The 23,300-nt window shown below is 53.3% G+C and overlaps 1 protein-coding gene across 2 annotated transcripts in view; it reads left to right on the top strand.

The window, feature by feature from the left end:
* The window catches only part of BOC (BOC cell adhesion associated, oncogene regulated), a 57,572-nt gene that overhangs the window by 25,430 nt on the left and 8,842 nt on the right, over nucleotides 1–23,300 (top strand). The window contains exons 2-9 of one of the 2 annotated variants that reach the window (XM_075167179.1): nucleotides 7,119–7,292; nucleotides 7,683–7,961; nucleotides 16,161–16,307; nucleotides 16,904–17,047; nucleotides 17,480–17,773; nucleotides 18,598–18,870; nucleotides 19,570–19,868; nucleotides 22,655–22,814. In XM_075167179.1, coding sequence (XP_075023280.1) covers nucleotides 7,208–7,292; nucleotides 7,683–7,961; nucleotides 16,161–16,307; nucleotides 16,904–17,047; nucleotides 17,480–17,773; nucleotides 18,598–18,870; nucleotides 19,570–19,868; nucleotides 22,655–22,814 — 1,681 coding nt within the window. In that variant the 5' untranslated portion in view covers nucleotides 7,119–7,207. Of the gene's footprint in view, nucleotides 1–7,118; nucleotides 7,293–7,682; nucleotides 7,962–16,160; nucleotides 16,308–16,903; nucleotides 17,048–17,479; nucleotides 17,774–18,597; nucleotides 18,871–19,569; nucleotides 19,869–22,651; nucleotides 22,815–23,300 lie in introns of both variants that reach the window. The other variant, XM_075167169.1, reaches the window with a different exon arrangement.

Raw genomic sequence — 23,300 nt, 5'->3', positions numbered from 1 at the left:
AGGGTAGGCCTCCGGGCTTCATTGAGGGCCCGAGGCTTGACTGGCAGTTGAACCCCATCCTTCCCCCCCCCTCCTCACACTTGACACTGCCTGTGTTTATCTAAAGCAAAAAGGGCCGGGGTAGGAGAAGGGGGCATTTGGGGGGTTATTGTCCCGGGCAATGGGAGAGGGCAGGGAGAGGGATGGGGGGGTGATGAGGGAGGGAGGTGGGATGGAGGAGAAAGGGGGTGGGGGGGCGCAGCCCCTCATACATATTCAGGAGGGTTCTTGAATGGGCAGAGGAGAAATAAAGCAGATGGAATTCATGTTAAAGAACAGCCACAATCGCCCTCCAAAAACAAGGAAAGAAAAGCGGGCAGCCTTAAAGGAGCGTAGGGAGCAGCGTTTATCCAATTAGCAGGGTTGTCAAATTGAATTTACTCAGAATGGAGGGGGAAGCCGAGGGGGAAGGAGGGAAATTAAGTGTCTAGGGCATGGGGGGAGCACGATATTGAAGAAAGGATGCGGGTTTTCTTTCTTACGCTTTAGCCTTGTCTTTTCAAGGGCTAGAGCTGTTTTCAGGGTGCGCCAAAGGGCAGCAAAAGCTGGCGTGCATGCTCTGTTTTAGCACAGGGCTCCTCTCCTGGTAGCTGCGGAAAAAGGGAGGTGTATCCCGCGGGGCAAGGCCATCCTCGCATCCCTGGCCCGCCTGCAGCAGGGCTGTCTCAGGCTGGTGGGTCCAGCCACCCTGGGACCACCATGCTGCAGGCATCGCCTTAGGCAAGCCGCACTTGCTGTGGTGCCACCACCGCAGTGACACTGGGGAGCCCATGGCCAGCATGGGGGTGGCGTTTCGTTCTTCAAGTGGCCTCACGCTTGCTGGCTGACGAAATGCCAACATGAAGGGGTTCGCTGGGGCTCAGCAAAGTCAGCCTGATCAATGCCCGCTGGAAAGTGGCGCTCATTTCAGAGGAACTGTCAGATGGAGAGGTGCCAGAAACTTCAGGGGTGCGAGCAAAATTCAGATGGGCAATGGGAAGGCTTTGCATCCCGTTGCTAATTCGAAGCCTGCACGCCCAGTCCCCTCCATGGTGATACCGCAGGCTGTTGTGGAAAGGAGCTGCCCAGAGCAGTAGCTTCGTCTTGACGAAGACGAAAAAATGTCACAAAAATCACTGCATGTTTTGGTTCATTGCTGGTTTGGTTTGCGTGAGCAGTTCCATTCAAGGAAAAACAGCTGTTTTACCTGCGAGTTTAGTTTATTTTTTAGAGAGATGTCTATCGCCACTGAATTGTTCAGCACTTACTTGGAGAAAATCTGTGGTTGTTTTTTAGGGTCACCCAGTGCCCAAGCACGATTTGTAGTTTGCAGGTGAACTCGTTCATCTGCATGGTGGTGGTGCCATGCCAGGTTTTGCTCTGGATATCTTCCTTCTTCCAACTATAAGCACGAATTTGTCCCAGGCTTTCTCTTGATGGACTCACTGAGCTCACAAGTAGCCAGTAAAAGAGCCTTTTTTGCCTAATCACTTTAAAAAAGGGAGTGGGGGGGAACTCCTCATGGTCTTAATCAAGGGCTGTGTTAATGGAGCTAATGCACTCTGAAGTCAGGAGCTTTCAGTCCTACAGAGGGAAGCAGGCAAGCTTTTATCCCTGTTTGCACATACACTGTGCTACCTCCTTGACTTTAAACATGGTGGTGTGATGTTGGATGCTGCCTCTCTCTGCCCCCTCCTGGCACCACCCGCTTCCCATTCAGGATCCTGCCTCTCCCTATGGCACCCGCACCCTCATCCCTGTCGGATGCCCATGCTGTTACGTGGGAGGGGGAGCGTCTCTCCTGCTGCAAACCTCTCCTTTTCCAAACCCTTTCAGAGAGAGCGAGTATAACTTAATGGTGTGAAATTAATACTTTGGAGTGGGGATGGGAGTTGGTAGCAGTTAATTTTGCCCTCTGGGGTGTTACTGTTTGGTGGTTTTGGGAGAAACAGTCAGAGGTGCCTAGATAGCCATGCATGCCCAGGAACCATGTGGGGACTTTGCAGCTGACCTGCTCAGGTGTGTCATCTTGACAGTATTTTTTCAGCTAGAGGATTTTATACAGTTGTATGGTGGCTTTTTTCAGACAGGATGCAAAAGATTTGAGATCCAAGAACAACTTGCCTGATGGGGTGGAGGTCCCAGTCAGAGAGCTTTTGATTTCCAGCCCTGCCACTGCTTTACTGTATTACCTTGGGCCAGGTTGGCTTCCTCTTCTAGCCCTCAGGTTCCCTCATTTGTAAAGCAAAGGGGTACTGTGGCTCTTTTCTCTTTTACATTTTCTTTTTCAGTGCTTTAAGCTCTATGGAACAAGAAAAAAAATACTGTCTTGTATTAAAAACTAATGATTACAAGTAAAATTGGCACGCTGTACTGTGTAAGACATTGCTTTTTCTGAAGAGCTTAAGTCTCAATGTATAAAACAGAGAACGGGGAGTATCATTGTCCCTACTTGACCCGTTGGAAACGGAGACCAGCTGCAGTGAATTCTCCAGAGTCACCCAGGGTGTCCCCAGCTGGTAGCTGGACCTGAGTTGCTGCAGCCTGTGCCTTACTGCAAAGCAGCCCCTTCCCCTTCCCGCCGTAACTCCCCTGCACGAAGAGGGGCTGGGGGTCCGACCGCCTGCCGCAACCCCAAACCACCCTCCTGTGCATCGGCACGTTTTCCCCATCTCCCAGTCTGCCTCTGCATTTCCCACCCTGCCTGCCCGCGGAGCTGGGGTGTGCGGTGCGGGGATGCTGCCCCGGAGCTGGGGCAGAGGCTGGTTCCTATTTGGGAGCCTTGTAAATCACAGACAGCGTGGCAGTAACAAGGGCTGCTTGGCCGGCCCTTGTTAAGCAGGAGGGGGCTTGGGGCTGTGGGCAGCATTTCCTCAGTAAAACCTTCAGTTTCTAATCAGCAAACACCTCTCCTGCTGCCTGCGCTTAACTCAGATCCCTTTTTCCTTTCCAGCTTTATCACCCCCCCCGCACACGCACACGCCTTTCTTCTCTTTTATCTCTTCACCTCTGGTTTTTCTTTCTTGCTCCTCTCCCTTTGCAGTGCCCTCCATCGCCACGGCACAGCTGGGGCTGCGCGCAGGGGCCTCAGTGGGCTTAGGTGTGTGGCGGGAAGCCGAGCCGACAGATTTTACACCCCCACCACCCCCCAATATCTGATAAAGCTCTCGTTAGTTTTGTTCTCCTAATGGCCCCTCCTTTGATTTACTAGGCTGTCTGAAAGGGACTTAGAGCCTTCGCTCCACGACAGGAAATTGTTATTTTAACCTGGCAGGAAAGAATTAAAAATAAATAAACAAATAATTTTTGTTTTCCCTCCCCCCGGAAGCTCTTTAAGTGACTTTAACCCTTTCTTTTCCCAAATAGCAATTAAGCAGGAGCTGTTGAGGCTGGTGGTGTCGATGGCTGCAGAAGTGTCAGCAGTCAGGGGTATCTCAGAGCATACCTGTCTTGGGGAGAGGAGGCAGCAGAGCAGGATGCCGTCACGCAGCAGCCCTGCGGCTCCCAGCGCAATCCCTGCCCGGGATGGCTGCCTCTGGGAAGGCAGCCAGAGCACCTGGGACCTCCTCTGCTCCCCACCTCTGCCACCTCTCCCGCTGCAGCCCGCTCTGGCAGTGCTTGCAGGGACGCCGGGCAGATCGAAAGCTGCCTGATTAATAAAGTTCCTTGTTTTGCACTACTGCAGGCTGCTTAAGGGCAGCATTTTCAAAAGAGGTCAGCTCCCATTTAAGCATCGAAATAAGTTGGTTGCCTATTCAGGAGAGCTCAGCATGTCAAGAACTGAATGCTTTTGAAAATCTGGCTTCAATTGTGGAAGCTGAGAATTTCGAAATCTGGCCCTGGATCCTAATAGTTCTTTTGGAATTGATGTTTTCATTCATTTTCCTCATTATTTTTATGCCGGCCATTTACTTTTTGTACTTCACTCAGCTGTGAAAGAAATGGCCACATGTCCCTATTTAGAGCTCATATTCTGCCTGGAGGTTTGGGGAGGTACCATACACTTGTTGCAACACACCTTCTCTCCTCAGTCTCTGCTCAATACTGTTCAATCTGCCCAGTACTGTGGCCAAATTTTTTGATCTCCCCTTTTTTCTCCCCACCTATTGCCCTTCATCTTTTTACAGACCTGGGGGCAGCCAGTTCAGTCATTGCATCGATGTGCCTGGGTGGTCCTAGCTCACGAAGGGTCCGTTACACGTTTCTGCGCCTTTGGCTTTGCCCTTCTGGCCAGAGGCTCCGTGCGACGCAGAGCTGCAGGGAGGTCTGGTTGGGAACGTCTTTGCCTACCCCCTCCCCCAGCATGGGCTCCAAAGAACAACTCTTTTCTGTCCAACATTTTTCCACCCTGCTGCCAAACCCATCCAGATAGGGGGAATGAGTCAGCTTTGCTCTGTAGGCTTCCAGCACTGAGGAACAAGACGTTAAGTCCTACCCCAAAATGTTTCTTCTATGTTGGTGGAAGGCTTTCTATCCCCAGCAACTCTGATGGTGCGAGGTACAAACTAAACCTGGTTTCAAGCCTAAACTAACTCAGTCTTTTCCAGATGAGTGTCCTTAGTAGTACATCAATGGTGTCAACAGTGCATATTCTGGTGTGGACAGACCTCGGGCACTTTTATGGCCGTGGTCAGTGGTGGTTTGCCCAAGATGTCTGCAGCATAATGAAGGGTGCTTTGGTGTCTGTCTTACATGGAGAAATGAACTTGATTAACTCAAGATGGTCTCCAAGTCAATAGCTAAAGGATCTCGTACAACAGTATGTGTTGGTTGATGGGGGAAACTCTTCAAAGACAAATTGTTGAGACTCTCTTCCCTCCTTGGAGGCAGAGAGTGATACCAGGAAGGATGAGGTGCGTGGGAGGGAAGTTGCTTTCTTGTCATTTTGGCGCTGGAGGTTACCCACAGACAATGTTCACGTATAACGGGGCTGTGGGCTGCAGTAGTTAGTGTATGAGTCTAGCTGATCTTTCTGGGTGCCTTCAGGGTATGCTTAGCCTGACGTCCAATGGCCAAGCTCTGTCCACGCTCCTGGCCGTGTGGAAGCCACGTTGGGCCATTCTGAGCTTGCCCTAGTTTACCCTGCCTCTCAGCAGGGCTTGTTATCTTGGCCTCACGGCAATGCTAATCATGGCTGCATGACTCCCAGGCTGGGCAGGCCACTGAGTGAGCTCACATCAGCCCGCAAAGCGCCACGTGAAGATGCTCTTTGTGGCATTTGCAAAGGTCCAGCTGCAGGTCACTTTACTTGGCGTTGCTTCCTTTTCAAATCGCCAGCTCAGAGGTGGCTTTTCTTTTTCTTATCTCTTCTCAGCTTTATATGAATGTGTCCTCCATGACTTCTCCCCCAAGCAGTGCTCTGGGTCATGAAGGGGGGGAAGGAGACAGCTTGTGAGGCTGTCAGAGGGATAGCCCAATTTGCAGAGATGCGTGCAAGCTAGCTAGCTGGATTCTTGCTGTTGCGATGTGGACCTCAGCACAGCCAGCCATGAGCCATGGACATTGACCCCGTGCTGTGCTCTTGTACCTTTGCTGTCACCAGAGGCCAAGCAAAGTCATTTGAGGGTAGCTTGGTGAGATTTCCCCAAATGCTGTGGTTCCTTGCAAGCAGTAATCAGCCTTACCTTGAAAAACTCACCGAACATCTCATGGGGAGTCTGTGGCAGTCCTTACTTCAGCAGTTAGGAGGTTTAATTTTGGAGGTTATGCTTGAAGGGACTTGTCCCCTCTCTTTGACTGAGATGGTTATGGAAAGGACATGCTCAAACAGGTGATGGCTCAGTGACCATGGTGGAAGTAGGAAATACTGCTCTTCAGAGTCCAGGTGTTCTTGAGGATGGTGGTTGCGGCTAATGAGCTCATTGGGTATCTGCAGGGGGAGCAGGCAATATAACTGCTTTTTGGGCTGGCTGCCATGGCTGGTTTGGTCTTGGGCTTCTCCCCTGCCAACGTAGACATGCCACAGGAACAATTCTGAAATGCCTTTGAGACTCACAGGTCATCTTCTTAGTGCTGCAGCTGGAGGGAGCTCAAAATCCTGTAGCTGCGTTACAATGTCCGGAGAAGGAAGTCTCTCCTTGAATTCAGCCCTTTGCCCTTGGTTGAAGCTGAATTCAGTCTGACATCCGAGGTCTCTCTAAGTGGTGCAGCCACTTAGATCTTTAATCCTCCTGACCTGGCTTGTCTGCTTTACTGTTCGTTCATACAGTCTCTCCAAAAGCTGCAGCGTGCAACTCTTCACAGCAATCTGGGTTGTGGCCTTGGGCTTCAAGTTTTTTGGACATTGTTGATGCTTTCGAATATGAACCTGGTGGTTTGTCCAGTTTGTTCAACTCAAAATAGGCAGAACAGTTAATCTGAAATGTTTCCATAGATTGGGTCTCTTAGTTTAGAATAAAGGTGTATTATGCCAAATTAGCATAATCCGCCCTCAGCTCACTGCACTGAATTTGAACAAATTTAGAACTGGCCATTTCTTTTCTCCTGAGAAAGTGTCCCCTCCACTTCAGAATAATTCCTTGCAGAAATGCCCTGAGAAACTTTTACATCTCCTGAGGAGTCACATCTGGATTGAAGCATAGGTATGCCCAGTAGTGACACGGCCAGTGTCTCAGGAAGAGACTCTGAAACTGTGGGATCACCTCTGTTTTCATAGCTTGGGACTTGTACCTACTCATTTACTTTTGTGTTCAAGCTAGAATATATTCCAGACACGGCCAAGAAGTGGCAGCAACACTTGCCGAATATCTCCAGTGACACTTTGTTGGAAATGTTTGTGTTTTGCCCTGAAAATTGCCTGGTGTGCATTGCTAGTAGAGTACAGGCATTCACTGCGCCAAATCTGAAATGGGGAAAGGGAGTGAGTATGTGTCTGTGTGCACACGTGTAGATTTGTACCGAGGGCTGAAGATGGAACGTCTTGGGAGACTCACGACCATGCTTGGGGGAGAGGCTGGTGAAGATCAGTGTCTGTAGCCTGCTCAGGCCATCAGCTCGGTGAATCCCTGGGAGTTTAGGGATGTTGGTAGAGAAGCCAGGCAGGGCTGGAAAGCAGAGAGAAGTCTGAGGGTTTCATCCATCATGTCTCTTGTCATCCGCAGGAATCCACTGCCGCACCTCCACTGCATCTCCTGAAGCAGCTTATGGGACCCTTCCCTGGGCGCCTCTGCCCCAGGACACACTGCATGGGATGGCAATGACACGTGGAAAGAAGAGACCCATGTCCCCCATCCCTTGCCTCATCCTTGCAGCCGCCTGCTGCTTTGCCAGACTGAGTGAGTTTCTGTTCTTACCCATTTGTTCTATTTCATTTATGTTTTGCCTTGATGCTGGTTAGCATAGCCATGCCTCAAGCAAAAGTGGTTTTCTCTCTCCGCTGCTTCCTCAATAGCCTTGACCAAAGGTCTAGGTTCAAACACTCCTCCAGGGAAGAAGGGGATACAGTTGGAGTTGAACATCTCTGTCTAGTGATGCCAAGAAGAAATGAGGCTGGTGTGCATCTCGAAGCACTAGGGTGGGTGCATGGGGAGCTAATGGGAAGGTGCAGCATAAGCGGAAGCGATGGGGAATGCAAAATGTACCAGCACTGCAGTTTTTTCCTCTGTCCTTTCTTTTGCTGAGTCTCACAGAGCTTTCTTACTCCCATTTTTTTCCCCTCTGTGCAGGTGAATCTCTGCAGGTCACAGTGCAACCTGCCTCCATTGTCCAAAAGCTTGGGGGCCCAGTCAGCCTGGGGTGTGTGGTGGAGCCTCCTAGAGTGAACCTGACCTGGAGGCTGAACGGGAAGGAGCTGGCTGGATCAGACGAGGTGCTGGGTATCCACATCGAGCGAGGGAAACTTGTCATCATGGCTCTCAACAACCACACCGTGGGGCGATACCAGTGCATTGCTCGTGTGCCCGAAGGAGTCATTGCCAGTGTCCCCGCAGTGGTCACATTAGCTAGTGAGTATCTGCCATCCCCTGCATTGCTCGGGCCATCACTCATGCATCTTGAGAGGCTCATGCACACTCACTAGTTCACGCTGGCATCAAGGGAGGGCTCCTTTGGCTTAGGCCACTTTGTAGCATTTTTGATCGTGAACTAGCTGTCATGTTGTGGCCCAGCCATGACCCAAGCAATCCTCCTGTATGGTAGGCTGCAGACCTGTCCTGCAGTGACAGTTTTTGCAAGACCACAAAGAGCAGGAAATACTTGAGCGATGAGGTTTGTGTGCATGGTTGGTTTCCTGATTGTCATGTTGCCCCATCTGGTTGCTGACTTCTTGATTGAGGTTACCAAAAAGTACCTGCCGGTGCTGATGGCCAAACCGCTGCCTAAGCTGCTGTGGGGCTGAGGCACTGCTGAGCACCTGCATTAAGTGGCTGGTGGGCCTCTGTGCACCATTGGGAAGATCCCTTGCCAAAAGGCAAGGTGAGGGAAAGGGATGGTGGGAGAACGATTGCGTGGAGATGTTGAAGGCAGAGGCTGTGCTGTCCTCATTTGGTAAAGCAGGCGCCGAAGTCGGCAGGAGGCAGATACAGGAGAGCAGAGTATCTGAAAACCCTCGTAACAAGGTTTTTGTTTTTGAGGGGCAGGAGGCTGTATTCATTACCACTGCTGTTGGTCCTGGGAGGGCGTGCTCCCGCTTTTGAGGGCTTTGTCCTCTTCCTACAAGGTTGCAGTGGCATGGCAGCAAAGAGCCACTTTGTTTCTGAGCCACAGCTCTGAGCGAGGGACTTTGCTCCTATCTCTGAGCTTACGTGCTCCTCACTGCTTCCCTCTGGCATTGGTGACAGACCAAGGAGACGTGTGTGCGTCGGGGGGGTGTCTTAGCGTGGGGAACTTCTCTTCTGGGTGCCTGGTTTTGGCCAGATGTTATGCTCAAATGTGAGAAAGTGCTGTATTTGAATGCACCTGAGAAAGGACAGCCCAAGCCTGCTAGGAGATGGGGGGGGCTCTGTGTGGACCACTCTTGTTTAGGCAATGGAGAGTCTGATCTTCTTAGAGACCCGTGCAGTTTTTGGTGGAGCAAGTGCGTGCAGAGGAGACCGCCATCCCCTGGCAGTGACGGCCCCCAGGTGTGGAAAGAGCTTCGTCTTTCCAGCAAGGGGGAGTTTGGGGCAAAGTCTTAAGAAAATGAAGAAGTGAAGATGTTTGTCCAAAGTGGGGGCTGGCTTTGCTTTAAAGCCAAGTATTGGCTTGTCACTGATACATTAATCAGGAGTGAAATGTTTAGGCCAGGCTGGGTGGGAGGAGGAGGCGAGGGAAAGTGAGGGGAGAGTTGCTGAGCTCTGAAGCAGGGCGGGAAGGGGTTGTCACGGGGCCGAATCTGTCGGGGGATTTGGCGTGAGCCCCGTGCCGAGATTAAGTTTCGGAGAACACATTCCAGAGCAGAAAGGGGGCTGTCTGCGCTGGTGGCCTGATAGAGGGAAGGAGAGGAGGGGAGAGGTGGATGGGATTACCAAAGGCATGGTTTGCATTTAGGAGAGCAGGGTGTGCACAGCTCCTCAGCCTGATCAGTTCCTTCTTAGGCTGATCCCCTTCTCTTTTTCCCCTCTCACCCCAACCTACCACCACCAGCTCTGTCTCCTGGGACAAAGCATGGCTGTTTGCTTTGGTCTAGCATCAGCGGTGGATGGGAGGCAGGTCCTAGAGCACCAGAAGTGTCCCTCAGGACAAATCAAAGCCACAACTGAGTCGTCCGTCAGCCCTCTCTGGGAGCCAAATCACCTTCAGCTACCAGATTGCAACTGGGCATGGGGGTGCAAAAGAGGGGGACTTGCCCATTGCTGCAGTCTCTGCCATGGCAAAGGCACTACTGCTGAGGGGAGGTCAGGAGCACCATTCAGTGGAGCACACAAAACTGGAGCAAGAGGTTGGATGAACAAGCAACTAATCCATTGCGGAGCACCCCTGTGCTGCGCTGCAAGGTTCCCTTGTCCTCGAGGGGAGCTGGGGATGGCAGAGGCCATGTCCCACACACCCAGACAGCCTCGGGCAATAGAGAGTCCCCAGGTGGGGAAATCTTGGCAGTTAATGAGTAAAGAGAGACAAAGGGCAGCCCAGGAAAGATGTGGGGCTGAAGGTTTAGGAGGGAAACTTCCTGGAGGGGTTCAAGTAACAATTTTCATGTTCATGAGCTGGAGGCTGCTTGCAACAGTGGCTTTGCAATGGTCTAAAATAACCACCACAGATTTGTGGTGGGACTGAGTTTGAAAGCTATGGTAGCAGATGTGCCACGGGCTCTCATTCCTGCTCCAGACCTCCTCTATAGGGCCTTGCTCTGAGCTGGTTCAGTGGGGACCATGGTCCTGGGGGTGGAGAGGGAAGCCCCTGGCAAGTCGGCATTGCAGTTGATACTTTTCTTCCAGATCACCTGCTGGGCTGAAAGAAAACCCTCTGAAAGTCTTAGCCCCATCCAAAAATTATTTTGGGGGGCCATGGGGAGACTGAAACTAGAATGAAAGCAGCGGGGGGGCAGTGTGGAAATATTTTCAAGGTTTAGGTTTATTTTGGAAGAGGAGCTGGAGTCATTGGAAAAAGTGCCTTGCTAGGTTTTGAGGGGTGTAAGTAGCACCATCTGGCCAACTTCTAGCCTATTTCCACTCCTTTCTCTCCTCCTCCTGTGGAGGAAACACCCTCCCAGTGCCACAGGCTGTGCATGCCCGGTCCCTCAGGGCCTCCTTGTGCTTTGCTGACAGTCAGCAAACAGATAACAATCGCTGCCATGCTGGCAGCCACGGTGTAGCCTTGGGACCGATACCTCCTTTTCCCATCTGTGGCAGAGCAACACCGAGTCCATCTCTGCTCTCCCTGGCTCAGAGGGCCGGTTGAAACTAGCATTTAATTCCTCCAGCAGAGATAAAATAGCTATTGTATAGCCAAGGGCTGGAGGGAGGAGGGATTTGCAGAAAGGGGAAGATTTCTTAAAGCAACAAAAGGAGCAGCACTTCAGGCATTACTTGGGCACTTTTGAGCCCAGTTAGAGCTGACCTGAAGCTCCATGATCCCACACTCAACCTTGGCAGCCTGTGGCACGTCGGTGCAGGTAGTATTTGCTGATCACTGCTGGCCTGGCGTGCTGCGCAAGATCAGCCCCTCATGGCCCCGAGGCAGCCCTTCGGCCTGGCAGTGATGGGCTGGAGTCTGCGACAGGTTGAATGGTTGGGGCAGAGGTATTCCTGGTTTTCCAAGCCAGGTCCTAAGCCTTCATATGGCTGAGAGCTGCAAGAAAGAGAAAGGTATTTTCTCTGCCCACTTGCAGGTGGCAAATTTGCCATCACAGCAGAAGCCCTGCTCCAGCCCCTTTCCTGGGTGGAGGTGCTATATGGAAAATGCCTGCAGTGGGCTCTGGTGGGACCAGATAAATCCACCAGGGACATGAACACGGCACTCTGGGCTGATCCTGCAACAGCAAAAGGCTCGGAAGGTTTGGTGGAGCTCATGGGACAGCTGAAGTGCACGGCTGGAACAAAGCTGACGGGCAGAGGTGGTAAAAGCTGTGCAACTGCCAGCATTCAGCTGTGTGCCTGGAAAATCAGTGCAGCGAGCACAACAGCAAGCCTGACCTGGATAGATGTGACATTTAAAAACAAAACAGAAAAATAGATGAGGGGTGCAGCAAAGGGACTCCACCTGTTCCAGTGTATCCCCTGCAGCCAGGGACAAGAGGAGTACAGGGCGCCTGTGTCCCGGGGATGCTGTGGGACAAGGGAGGTTCATTGCCCCATGGCCTTCCATCGGTGCCACCAGCAAGGGCAGCCCTCGGCTTTGCGGCAGCACGTGGGGGAAGCCGGGCCTCAACGCGCGGCACTCGTGGGCAGTGACCCTGCTCCGGGTCGGGCTGGGCATCCCCCAGGAATTTGCAGCTGCTTTCTGAAGACAGCTCCATTCATTTTCCTCTGCCTGGGCCTCTCCTCTGACGGCTCCCAGGAGGCGATGGCGGGAGGGAGGAAGGAAGGGAGGGGGGAAGGGGGCGGCTGCGTGTTGGAAAAGCAATTGCTGAGCAGGCACGGGGGGCTTTGGCCCCGGGGGCAGAGGTGGCGTGAGGAGGGGAGAGAAGGAAAACACAGGTGGTGTTTCTTGAGCTGGCGGAGCTGTGGCACGAGGGCTATGCGACGGGCCTGGGGCGACGTGGGGGAGTGGGGCTGGGGCACAGCAGGGGGGATGCGCTCAGGGGTGCGTGAGCAGGCAGGAGGCTGGGGGGCTGTGCCTGTCCCGGTGAGGTGGGAGGGTGCTGGTGGTGACAGCACCGGTGCCCATGCTCCTGTGGTGCTGACCAGACCGGGAGCAAGAGCCGTAACCCCAGGCTGCTCTGACAGCCAAGGGGGGATTAGTGGAAGGTGCCTGCCTCCCGGCTGGGGCACCCCGTCCCTGCCCATTCCCCTTCTCGGGGTCCCTCCCTTCCCTCCCTCACCCTTCCCTGCAGCGCGGAGGACTTTCACCTTGAGGGCCAGCATTTTATTTACTATTGCTTCTTCTCCAAAGTTATTTATGGTCTCCCATTCATTTAATCTGGTCTGCCTCGGCTGCCTCGTTGCTTGGCCCCCAGCCCTGGGATTCAGCTGGTTTCCCTCCCTGATGACAGCGATGCAGTTAGCCGCAGTGCTGACCCTCCCCGTGCCCCGGCTCGCCCCATCGCGCCTCGGAGCGGGGCACAGATGGACACAAGCAATGGCCTTTGGTTGCACTCCCTTCTAAACAAAAAAGAAAAAAAAAAAAAAGGGAAAAAATAAGCCCTGTTATCCCAGCATGGCTGGGATTGGCAGTGCTCTGTCTGTCTGTCCGCAGCACCTCCCAGCCGGTGGCTGGTGGATGAGAACTTGCTGCTTCCCTATGATCAAGCGTGTCTTTTAAGGACAAGGACATGGGCTGGCATGTTGGGTGCTGCCATATGGAAAGGAAAACTCAGCCAAGGGAGAGGGGATGTGGTTTCTCCCAGCTGCGGTGGGAGTTAAACCTGGGGTGCAAATTGCATGTTAGACATGGGGCACGGCTGCTGCTGGCCAGGCAGCTGAAGGGGCGAGCGCTGCACCCCCCCCAGCGCTGACCCTCTCCTCCAACCCCCCCTGCACTGCCTGGTGGGGGGAGGCATGCGTGGCTCTCCACATCTCAGGGGAGGCTCATTTGAAGCCCCCAGGGCAAAACTGTGTGTCCTAGCCCAGCATGGCAGCCTCCGTTTTGCCACGCTGGGGCCAAGTGTAAAGGGATGTGTGAAGGGGGGGCCTCATCCCATGCACAGGGGGTGCCCCCACCATGGGGCCGGCGGTGCCCTCAACCACCCCTTGCCAGCTCCAGCCGACCCATTGGCGTTAATGGATGGCTGTATGCGCCCGTACCAGTGGGGAGCGGGGTGGTTGAGACCGCCCGTGGCCAAAACCCACTGGCAAATAAAACAGTCTTGTTCGCTGTGGGGGAGCAGGAATTTAGGGGAGTAGCTTGGCAGGAAGCTCGTACACTTGCGTATTGGAAAATAGTTTGTCTCAGTGCCCACCTGATGTTTTTCCCCTCTCCCCTGCCGGTTTCGCTCCACTTCTCTGGCAGCGCCCAGTTCTTGCTCCCCAGACACCCCAGGATCCCTTTCCTCCGTCCTTTGCCCTTCCGTCCACAGCTTCGCCCCTCATCCCCCGCAGCCGGGCTGGGAGGAGAAGGCAGGAAGAGCCGGGGGTCCCACTCCCCCCCATGGGGCTGCAGCACTGAGAGCTGTGAGAGCAGTGGGCTGAGCTGCCATCTGGGGGGCTGCATGTGAGGGATCCCCTCGTCCGCCCAGCCCAAGCTTGCCCTGGGGGTCCTCCAGCGCAGGGTCATCTTTTTCCATCTCCAAGAGCGTGGTGCTCCCCGGTGGGCTCAGCTGTCCCAGGGCCGTGGGTCTGCTCTTCCTCTGGGCTCCTGGGCCCCTTCTTCTCTTCGGGGTCTGTGCGTGCATGCACGCGCGCATGTGTGTGTGTGTGCAGATCCCTGCCAGCATTGCTGGAGCCTATGCCTTGGCTCCGAAATCTTAATTTGGCTGTGATGAATCCAGACCACCAAGGCGCACATTAATTTTCCTGATGCTCGTTTATATTTTGTTGATCGGAGAAATATGCGTGATGTGGGCAGGCAGACACTAGGCTCTCGCCTCTTCTCCACCTCTTTCCATTTCTGTGGCTCTTACTATTTTATTCCTTGATCAAATATAAAAAGCAAAGAGGAGAAAATATCCAGCACCCTTCCCCTCCCCAGCAGTAACTTTCGTTGTTGGAGGAGCACGAGGCGCTGCCAGCTTTTCACAAGTTAAGAGTTAACCTTCATCTGGCTTTAATACCCAGTGGAAACATGGCTCCCCTCCTCAGCTTGTCTTAAAGGATTAATCACATTTCTGAAGTTCACCCGTATTCCTTCTTTTTATTATTATTTTTTTTAATTGAACGATGCCAAGAAATTCCAGAAGTATTAAGCGTGTTCGCTGCAAATCATTTTTATGACATTGCAAAACCTCCCCTTTTCTTTTCAACCTCCTCCCCTTCCCTCAGATCTGGGCCCGGGAACGCTGGCTCCCCCGGCAGCCGCCCGGCAGCCCCTCCGCGCCGCGCTTGGGGAGGCTTTCTCGCCGCCTTGCCAAGAGAGCTGGTTTTTATTTAAACTCCATAAAGGATCTTGCTTTAATCAGAAAGTCTGCTTGAGAAATTTCATGTCACTTTTCCATGACTGTGGGTGGGAGAAGCTTGGAGCCAGAGTTGTCTTTTGCTCTTGGAGAGTTGCTGCATTTCCCAGAGAACAAAAACACATTTTTCTGCCGGCCAGGGCTGCCAAGGGAGGCTGCCTGCTGTCCGCCCGCCGCCAGCCCTCCTGCTTCCCCCCGGCTCTCCAAACTGCCCGAGGTCGCGGGCGCCACGTCCCGCGATGGGTTTCGAGGGGCGACGGAGCTGCTGACAGCGTGTAGCCACGCCGTGCCATGGCGAGGGGTGCGACACACTGCCTTAGCATGGGGTTTCGAAAAGGGAGTGCGGTCTCGTCCGGGTTTAGTGGCGTGCCGCTCGGGAGACGTGTGTTAGTGCTGGGTCCTGGGGAAGATGGGCCGGCTTGAGCCTTGATGCGACAACGTGACTTGTGACCAGCTGCAGGATGTGCAGTTGTCACTAGTGGTCGCCTGGGCTGGTGCACGGCACCATAAAAATGCATGCACAGGACTTTTTTCCTGCCACAAAACCCTCTGCCTCCCAGCACAGGCTGACCGAGTCAAACTTTGGGCTTGCAGCACCCTGGAAAGATTTGCCATCATGTCCAGGGAGAGAGGGAACCAGTTTCATCTCTGGGAAGCTTGGCGAGGCCAGGCTGGCGTGCTCCCTGCTCTGCCAAATCCACGGGGTTTCACTGCAGTCCTCTGCTCCTGCTTTGAAAAACAGGGAAAAGAAAACAAAAGCCCTGTGCTTCCACTCCTGCTGCCTGCATCAGCCCTGCCGGGGGAGTGACCCCTGTCACAGCCTCGTAGGGGGACACGTGCTAGGACAGGGTGTTTTCACGGCTGCTTTAGGGAGGGGACAGCTGTGTCCTGTAGAGGAGGAGCTGCTTTTCCTTGCAAGTCCCTGTTCTTTGAACTGGGGCGTGGGCACTGCTTGGGCACACGCAAAGCCTGGTGGTTAACCAGCCTTCGGCTGTGAGATATTTGGTGGGAGCGAGAGTGCCCGGAGCAGAGACACTGATTGCTCAGGCACTGGAGGAGCTCAGGGCAGCTCTGGGAGCGTCCAGCGCTCCCACATGTTCTCCCACTGTGTCACCCAGCATCTGTGCACCCTTGAAGCAGGCTGGGCTCCCTGAGTTATTACTACAAAGTTAGCTTCTCGGTAGCAGGACGGCAGAAGGACCATTTTTGGACGCCCTTCGGTGCTGCAGTAAGTTGGCTCATTTTTCACTCTCAGGCCAGGATTTTTCACACCCAGTTTCTCAGCCATGGAGCATGCGGTTTGTCCAGAAGCTGTGTTTTAAGTTATCCATTTTGTAGGAAGGAGGAGGAGAAAAAAAATAAAGCTCTGAAACCAGGCCAATTTCCCTAGCTGCTGGGGACAGAGCGGTCCTCTGCTGGCACCGCAATGAAACAGCCCCGGGTCCGCAGGGAGAGGATGAGCTGACACGGGGATGCTGAGCCAGCCACAGAGATGCCCTGTCATTCGGTCTCTCTGCAGATCTCAAAGATTTCAAGTTCGACGGCCAGCACGTGATCGAGGTGGATGAAGGGAACACGGCCGTGATTGCCTGCGACCTGCCCGAAAGTCACCCCAAGGCTCAGGTCCGCTACAGCGTGAAGCAGGAGTGGCTAGAGGCCTCCCGAGGTGAGTGCCACAGAGGTCTGTTCTGCTGGGTCCTCTCCCAGGACCCTGTTTTACCCTTCCCTACCAGCAATAGCTTTCTCTGCCTGCTGCCTCCTTGTTGTCCCTTCGCCGCCAGTCTGAGCACAGATTAGTTTAGGGTCTCTGCCAGGTCTCCCTGATGCCTCTGCTGCCTGGCGCTAGGGAACCATGTGTAACACCAGCTGTGGAAGAGGAAAGAAAGTAGAACTAGGTGATGCACCATGTTGCTCTTCATTGGGCGTCTCCATATGTCCATGAAGTGCTCCTTTAACCCAGCCTGGATAAAGGCGACTTTTGAATTTGGGGAAATTTTTAAAATTTGGATCTGAATTTTGCAGCTTCGCTCCATCTGCTGCCTGTACCTGTGACAAGCTAGCTTCAATAAGGCTCTGTTCCTCCCACCATTGCATCATTGCTCCCCTGATATTTGAACCGAAAGGGGTCATTTCAGTGCTGTCAGTGTCACCGTGTTGCTTTTTCCTTTCCCACTTGTCCACCTCTTCTCCAGGACACTGTATTTCTTCCAGAGGGGAGACATGTCTTATAACCATGTGCAACCGCCTCTTCTCTCGCTACAGACAATTACCTTATCATGCCATCTGGGAACCTTCAGATCGTCAATGCCAGTCAAGAGGATGAGGGGACTTATAAATGTGCAGCCTACAACCCCGTGACGCAGGAGGTGAAAACCTCCGTCTCCAGTGAGAGGCTCCGTGTGAGACGTAAGCTGCTCTCCCTTCACCGCACGTCTTCTCTGTAGCACTTCCAGCGCTGGGAGCACGTACCAGTGCTATTGCAGCTCGTTTTCCATGGGAACTGACATTATCAGTCGCTGGGAAAACTCCTTTCCAGTACCAGAAGGCCCCAAGGTCTGCTCCTGGGATATGTGTGTGCAACCCCGGGATTGCCATACCTCCTCAGGATTTGTTCTTGGTGATGGGCGAGCAAAGGCCCTTAGCCCTTTGGCAAGACCGCTTGCTGTGTGCACGCATCCCCTAAGCAATGTCCCTCTTGGGCTGCCTTGCCGTTTATTTACCGCAGCGCAGGGGAGCAGCGCTAGCCCTAGCATTACCCCTACCTGCACTCTGCACAGGGCGCTTTCCCACCGCCACCTTCCTTCCCACCCACCTCCTTCCTCCTCCTCTCCTCACCAGGCTCCACAGCGGAGGCAGCCCGGATAATCTACCCCCCTGAAGCTCAGACGATCATTGTCACCAAGGGCCAAAGCCTCATCCTGGAGTGTGTGGCCAGCGGGATCCCCCCGCCACGGGTCACCTGGGCCAAAGACGGCTCCAGCGTCTCCGCGTACAACAAGACACGCTTCCTGCTCAGCAACCTCCTGATTGACCCCACGAGTGAGGAGGACTCAGGGACCTACAGCTGCACAGCTGACAATGGCGTTGGGGAGGCCGGAGCCGCATTCATCTTCTACAACGTGCAGGTGTTTGGTGAGTGCTGCTGTAGCCCTCGTTTCAGGAAGGGCTTGGGCTTTCTCCACTGCTTTCAGGGGAAGATACTAGTGCTTCTGTGTTCTTCCTCTCCCTGGACAAACGTAAGGCAAACCCCTGCTTATGGTTCCAGTTTCTAGGAGATGGGATGAATTCTTCCATGAGGGTGGTAGTTCCTCCTTCCTGGCTCCCACCATGAGCTGCAGATGATGGATCCTCCCTTCCCCTGCAGAAGCTCTTCTCTTGTCATTTGTGGCAGTGGGTTTGCTCTAGCTCTCCACTCCCTAGTGGAGGACTGACTGCTTCTGAGACATATTTGACATTGGCATAGGAAAGACATCAGAGTGACTTGCTTTTTGCTCTGTTCTGTAGGGAAGCTCTCTATGAGGTGGGAAATGTAAGGGATACTATGCCTTAGACATTTCTACCATGCATCCTTCCCCTTCTCACAAGCATTAGGGAGGCTAAGCCTATGTTTTATTGGATTGCATTTCATCCAGGTGCCGGTGTTATTTTGGCACAAGCGCAATCTTTGCAGAGTAGCATTTCAGCTCGGAAAAATGGGACTTGTAGGTGGCTGCTGTCATCTGAGAGGGGCAGATGGCCTTGGGCTACCTCTCCTTGCAGTTCATGTGGATGCTGAAGGGGAGGCGCAATGAAGTGGACCCCGGCAGGCCCCCACAAAGGGACTGGAACTTGGGGGTGAGGTGGGGTGAGGATCCATCACTCTGCCCTCGTCCCTGCCAGAGAGGAAAGTGCAAAGCCATGACGGGCCATGCTCCCTGCCAAGTGACACTCAGCAGCCATGTTTTTTCCCCGCACAGAGCCCCCGGAGGTCACCATGGAGCTGTCCCAGCAGATCATTCCCTGGGGCCAGAGTGCCAAGTTCACCTGTGAGGTGCGAGGGAACCCCCAGCCCTCTGTCATGTGGCTGCGCAACGCCGTCCCCCTCTCTGCCAGCCACCGGCTCCGGCTCTCCCGCAGGGCACTGCGGCTGGTCAGCGTGGGGCCCGAGGATGATGGCATATACCAGTGCATGGCGGAGAATGAGGTCGGCAGTGCGCAAGCCATGGTGCAACTGAGGACAGCCCGGCCAGGTAAGTCCCTCTCTCCAAGCTTGTGACCATTCAATCCCGGAGCCTAACAAACAGGGAAAGAGCAGGGGGAGCAGGAGAAGAAAGTTGGTGTGTAACCCTCCTGCTTGTGTGTGAGCTGCCTTGCTCTTCCCTCCCTTTTACCCTACACTTCGAGTGCTTTTTTGACTGGGGTCTCCATATCTCCTGGTAGGAACAGATGGTAGCGGTTTTGCTTCTAAGTGCAGTGCCTTGTGTGCGTACTTGAGCTATCTCTACATGAGAGGCACAGGACATCTGGGTGTAGTGCCTTACCCCATGGCTTACTCAGCTCTGCCTCTGAGCTTGCACTGGGCAAGAGCATAAACACTGATGTGGGTGGATTCACCTGGGGTAAGAGAGGAACCACCTGATTCCTTGGACCCTGCTGAACTTATCCAGGGTAAGAAGGGCTTCAGAGAGGGACGAAGCCCCACGTGGCCAAGGCCTGTTCTGGGAGAGGCCCCAATGAGGTGTGTTAGGTTTATAGCGGGAGAAGGAGAGAATGTTGACAACACGTTTTTGAGTGGCACAGCAGGCAGCACCACCTGGGACCTGGTACCTCTAAGGCACCTGTGCTGCAATGGGTGTATAGCGCCAGTCTTCTGAGAGGTTCAAGGGGCTCATAGCTCTGCCTTCACCGCAGACTGGGCATTTACCCTGCCTCAACACCTTGTCTTTCAGGAGCTACACTCAACCCTGGGCGAGAGGCCCAGCTGGGCTCAGCTCAGCCTCCAACACCACCTTCCAGGGACAGTGCCTTAAAGCTGCCTCTGGATAAAGCTGGACTGCCAAAGCCTGGGACAACCCCGCTGGCAGCATCTCCACAGTGTGCAACCAACAGGGAGCTGGTATCTCCAGCCGAGGCCCCCATCATCCTCAGTTCTCCCCGGACATCCAAGACGGACAGCTACGATCTGGTGTGGAGACCCCGGCCTGACAGCAGAGCCCCCATCCTCTATTATGTGGTGAAGCATCGCAAGGTATCGCTGTTTCACCCTGCTCCCATCTTTCCTCTGTGCCGTTCCACAGGCGAGCTGGTGGCCTCACTGCACGTTTTCACACCTTGTGAGCAGGTGCGTTGGGGCAGGGGCACCCATTGCTCACTGGTGGCACTGGTTGGTGGGACCTCCTCAGCTGCAGTCTCAGCCTGTTGAGGTGTGATGAGTACAGGCTACGAGAGGAAGTTTGCTGAGCTGTCCAAGAAGAGCCCATAGTGGTACCCAACTGCCTAAGTATGCAGAGGGCGTATGCACGCACGTGTATTTTCAGTCTGAAGGGCTTCCATTTCCAACTCCCAGTTGTGTGCTTAAACAAGTAGGAAGTCCTGAGGGCAGATTGCGCAGTGACTTGCTCTGTAATGCTTTTGTCTTGGCACAAGCCGGGGGACACCTCTGCCTTGAAAGGCTTGGGCTGCAGGTCACACAGTAGCAGCCTCTCTCTGCTGCATGTACCTGTCCTGCTCAGCAGCACTGAAGCACCCATGCTCAGTGACTGCAAGGAGCCAGCAGAGAGACGGCATAGCCATGCTAAATCCTCTGGGAAGGTGCTCAACCACTGGTTTTATTCTGGAAGCTGAAAGGCAGTGCACTGTTGAGCATGTCTCTTGGCTGTTGGCACAGCATGAGCACACGGTGCACTGCCGAGCCCTGCTTGAGCCCAAGGGCTCCTGCTCTCTGCGGAGCTTCTCAGCACCACGGGCAGAGTGCAGGCACAGTAGCCCAGCGGTTTCTCTAAGAAGCAAGGCATTGTTGAGGTAAAAATTCTGCTTTTGAGGTGTAGAGCACCTCCTCCCATTTTGCTGGGGATAAGTGAGAAAAAAAGGGGCTTGTATTTATCTGTTTGCTGCTTGTATTTCCTTTGGGTAGGCAGGGAGCTGCAGTAGAAGGCAGGTTTTGCTTTGGGGTTTGAGTACCTTCCAGATCTGGCATGTTTTGGATTCCTAGCCACTGCGAGACACCGTTTTCAATTATATGTGAATATATGTGTCTATTTTCCTGGAACTGTGATTTTATGAAAATACAGTATAATAGGAAGCTGTTACAATCCCTACACATCCTTGATTTCTTTCTAAACAAAACTTAAGCTGAGGGTTTCAGCTAACCACCTCTTTAAAGAGCCTTTTAAAACAAAGGCAGAAGATGCCAACACAAGAACACAACAGGGCAAGCTTAAATACAACACAAAAGATGCCAAAAGCCTCACCGGACTATTGGCTCTGGTTGTCTGCCAAGAAGAGATTTGTCCCCCAATGGTGTATCATGTAAATACCAATTCTGCATGCAATCTTAACTTGCAGGCTGGAGTTTGTCCATATTTTATTTGTTTTTCAGCGCTTCACCTGGAAGGGGCTGTAGGGCAGCGGAGGTCACCGTGGGTCACTGCAGTTTGCAGTAATATGTTTTCAGTGTAGTCCAAATTCTCAGCTGGAGACTCTTTCTTGGGATGCTTAAGGATTGTGTGGAAAGGAATTAGACCAAATATAACCCTTAAACTTGTTTAAAAAGAGACTCTTTCTATCAGAGATCCTTAGGATCAAGTTATATAATGATCTGGTTTTGACATCTCTGACTGGAAAAGCATGTGTGCGGAGAGGGAAGGAATCAATTCAGCGACAAAAGAAAAGGCTCTTTGTGTGAAAGATGGCCATAAGGAACGTAAAACCTACTGACAGAAGGCTTACATTTGTACTGGGCAAGGGTCTGCCTCTCCTCTGGAAAATATCTGCGGATGTCTCTTTTTCCCTGCTCTTACGCTGCCCCTAAAATCTCAGCAGCCTGCAAGCAGTCAGATGCCACGCAGCCGTTATCTTTGTCTCTTAAGAATTTCTCTCTTTCTTTCCTGGATATTAGCAGTCTTTAGGGCTCCCCTCCCTGGCCTCACAACTCCGCGGGCTCGGGAATAAAAATAAAACGAGGCAGGCATTAATCAGTCAGTGTCAAATGCTTGGAGAAGATGAATGATACGGCAGAGTCTTGGCATTTCCGTTTTGTTGCGTTGCCTGCATTGCTAATGCTCCTTTCGGCACCGGGTCACTTCAGTGTCCTGCCTATTTGCCTGCAAAAATATTATCCTTGCAGCTGGGGAGAAAGAGGAAGGTCCCACCTTCCCTCCCCCTCCGCATGGGGCATCGGGGCATCACCGAAAAGCGAACGGTGTTTCCAACCCTTTCTGGGGTCACGGCCATACACAGTCTCTTCCCTGCAGAAACCTGTGCTCAGACGTTATGGTTCCTCATTTCAGCCAGAAAGTGCCAGTGGTGAGGCTGGATAAAATTGGATAAAAAGCCGTTAGTCAAATGATTTTGGTCCAGATGACCAAAGTGCTGTCCGGGTACCTTATCCCATGGAAATGGCCAGCATCTAAATGAGCAGCTCAGCAGCTGGGCTGCAGGAGAGATTTGGCTCCTAAAGCAGCTCCAGCCTCTGGCTAACACTGCCTTTTGTGGGCACGCCTGCTCCAGAGCTTTACGTGCGTTGAAGAGCAGTGGTATCAGAGGGGACCAGCGGACAGAACAGGGCTGAGTGAACCTCTGGGGTCAAGAAAACATCCTAGTCCTTGGTGACTTGTCCTGCTTATACCTGAATGCTTCAGCTTTGCAAAATCAGGCTGGAAACATCTCCCTCCTTTGCCGGCAGGGAACTGGCCCCCGGACAGGAAAGGTAGCCCTGGCTGATACACAACCTGTCATGAAAGTTTCTGAGCTTGGTGCAGGCAAGAAGCCCAGCCTGCCACCAGCTTTGCAACGCCTGCGTTGGTCTCTCAGCAGGTCACCAATGCCTCGGACAGCTGGGCAGTGAGGGACGTCCCGGCCTCACAGCACCGCCTGACCCTCACCAGGCTGGACCCTGGGAGCCTCTACGAGGTGGAGATGGCTGCTCACAACTGCGCTGGCGAGGGACAGACAGCCATGGTGACCTTCCGGACTGGTAAAGGTCAAACCTTTTGCAGGGCGTTTTGCTCTGAGCCAGGGGAGGGCCCCTCCGAGATGTCCTGCCCCCTCCCTGAGGCACAGGCACCAGCCTTAGGACAAGGGGGCTCTTTCTGCTCTGGAAATCCATCTGCCCTCAGCTTAGAGCGACTCTGTCAGAAGGCAAATTTGGAGGGTGGGATTGAAATGGGATGGGGAAAATCAGGTCTTCCCCTCTGCCTGGGTTGGAGTAAGTCCCTTCCTCCCTTGATGTCTCAGTTGGACACCTGCAGAACAATAGAAAATAGGTCTGGGGGGAATGTCAAGAGGTCGTTCAATCCATCCTCTGCCTGGAGACAGGATCAGCCTGTGGGGGTTGTCCCTGACAGGTGTTTGTCTAATCTGTCCTTAAAAGCTTGTCCTGCGCTAAAGGAAACTCCAAGCCTTCCCACGCAGCCTGCTTGGTGCCGAGCCGTCTTTGCCACTAAAAGGATGTTCCAAATGT

This window comes from Calonectris borealis, chromosome 1, assembly GCF_964195595.1.
Source record: "Calonectris borealis chromosome 1, bCalBor7.hap1.2, whole genome shotgun sequence".
In the NCBI taxonomy this organism is placed as follows: Eukaryota; Metazoa; Chordata; class Aves; order Procellariiformes; family Procellariidae; genus Calonectris; species Calonectris borealis.
The sequence above is the reverse complement of the archived record's forward strand: the minus strand, read 5'-3'. Positions and strand labels throughout refer to the sequence as shown.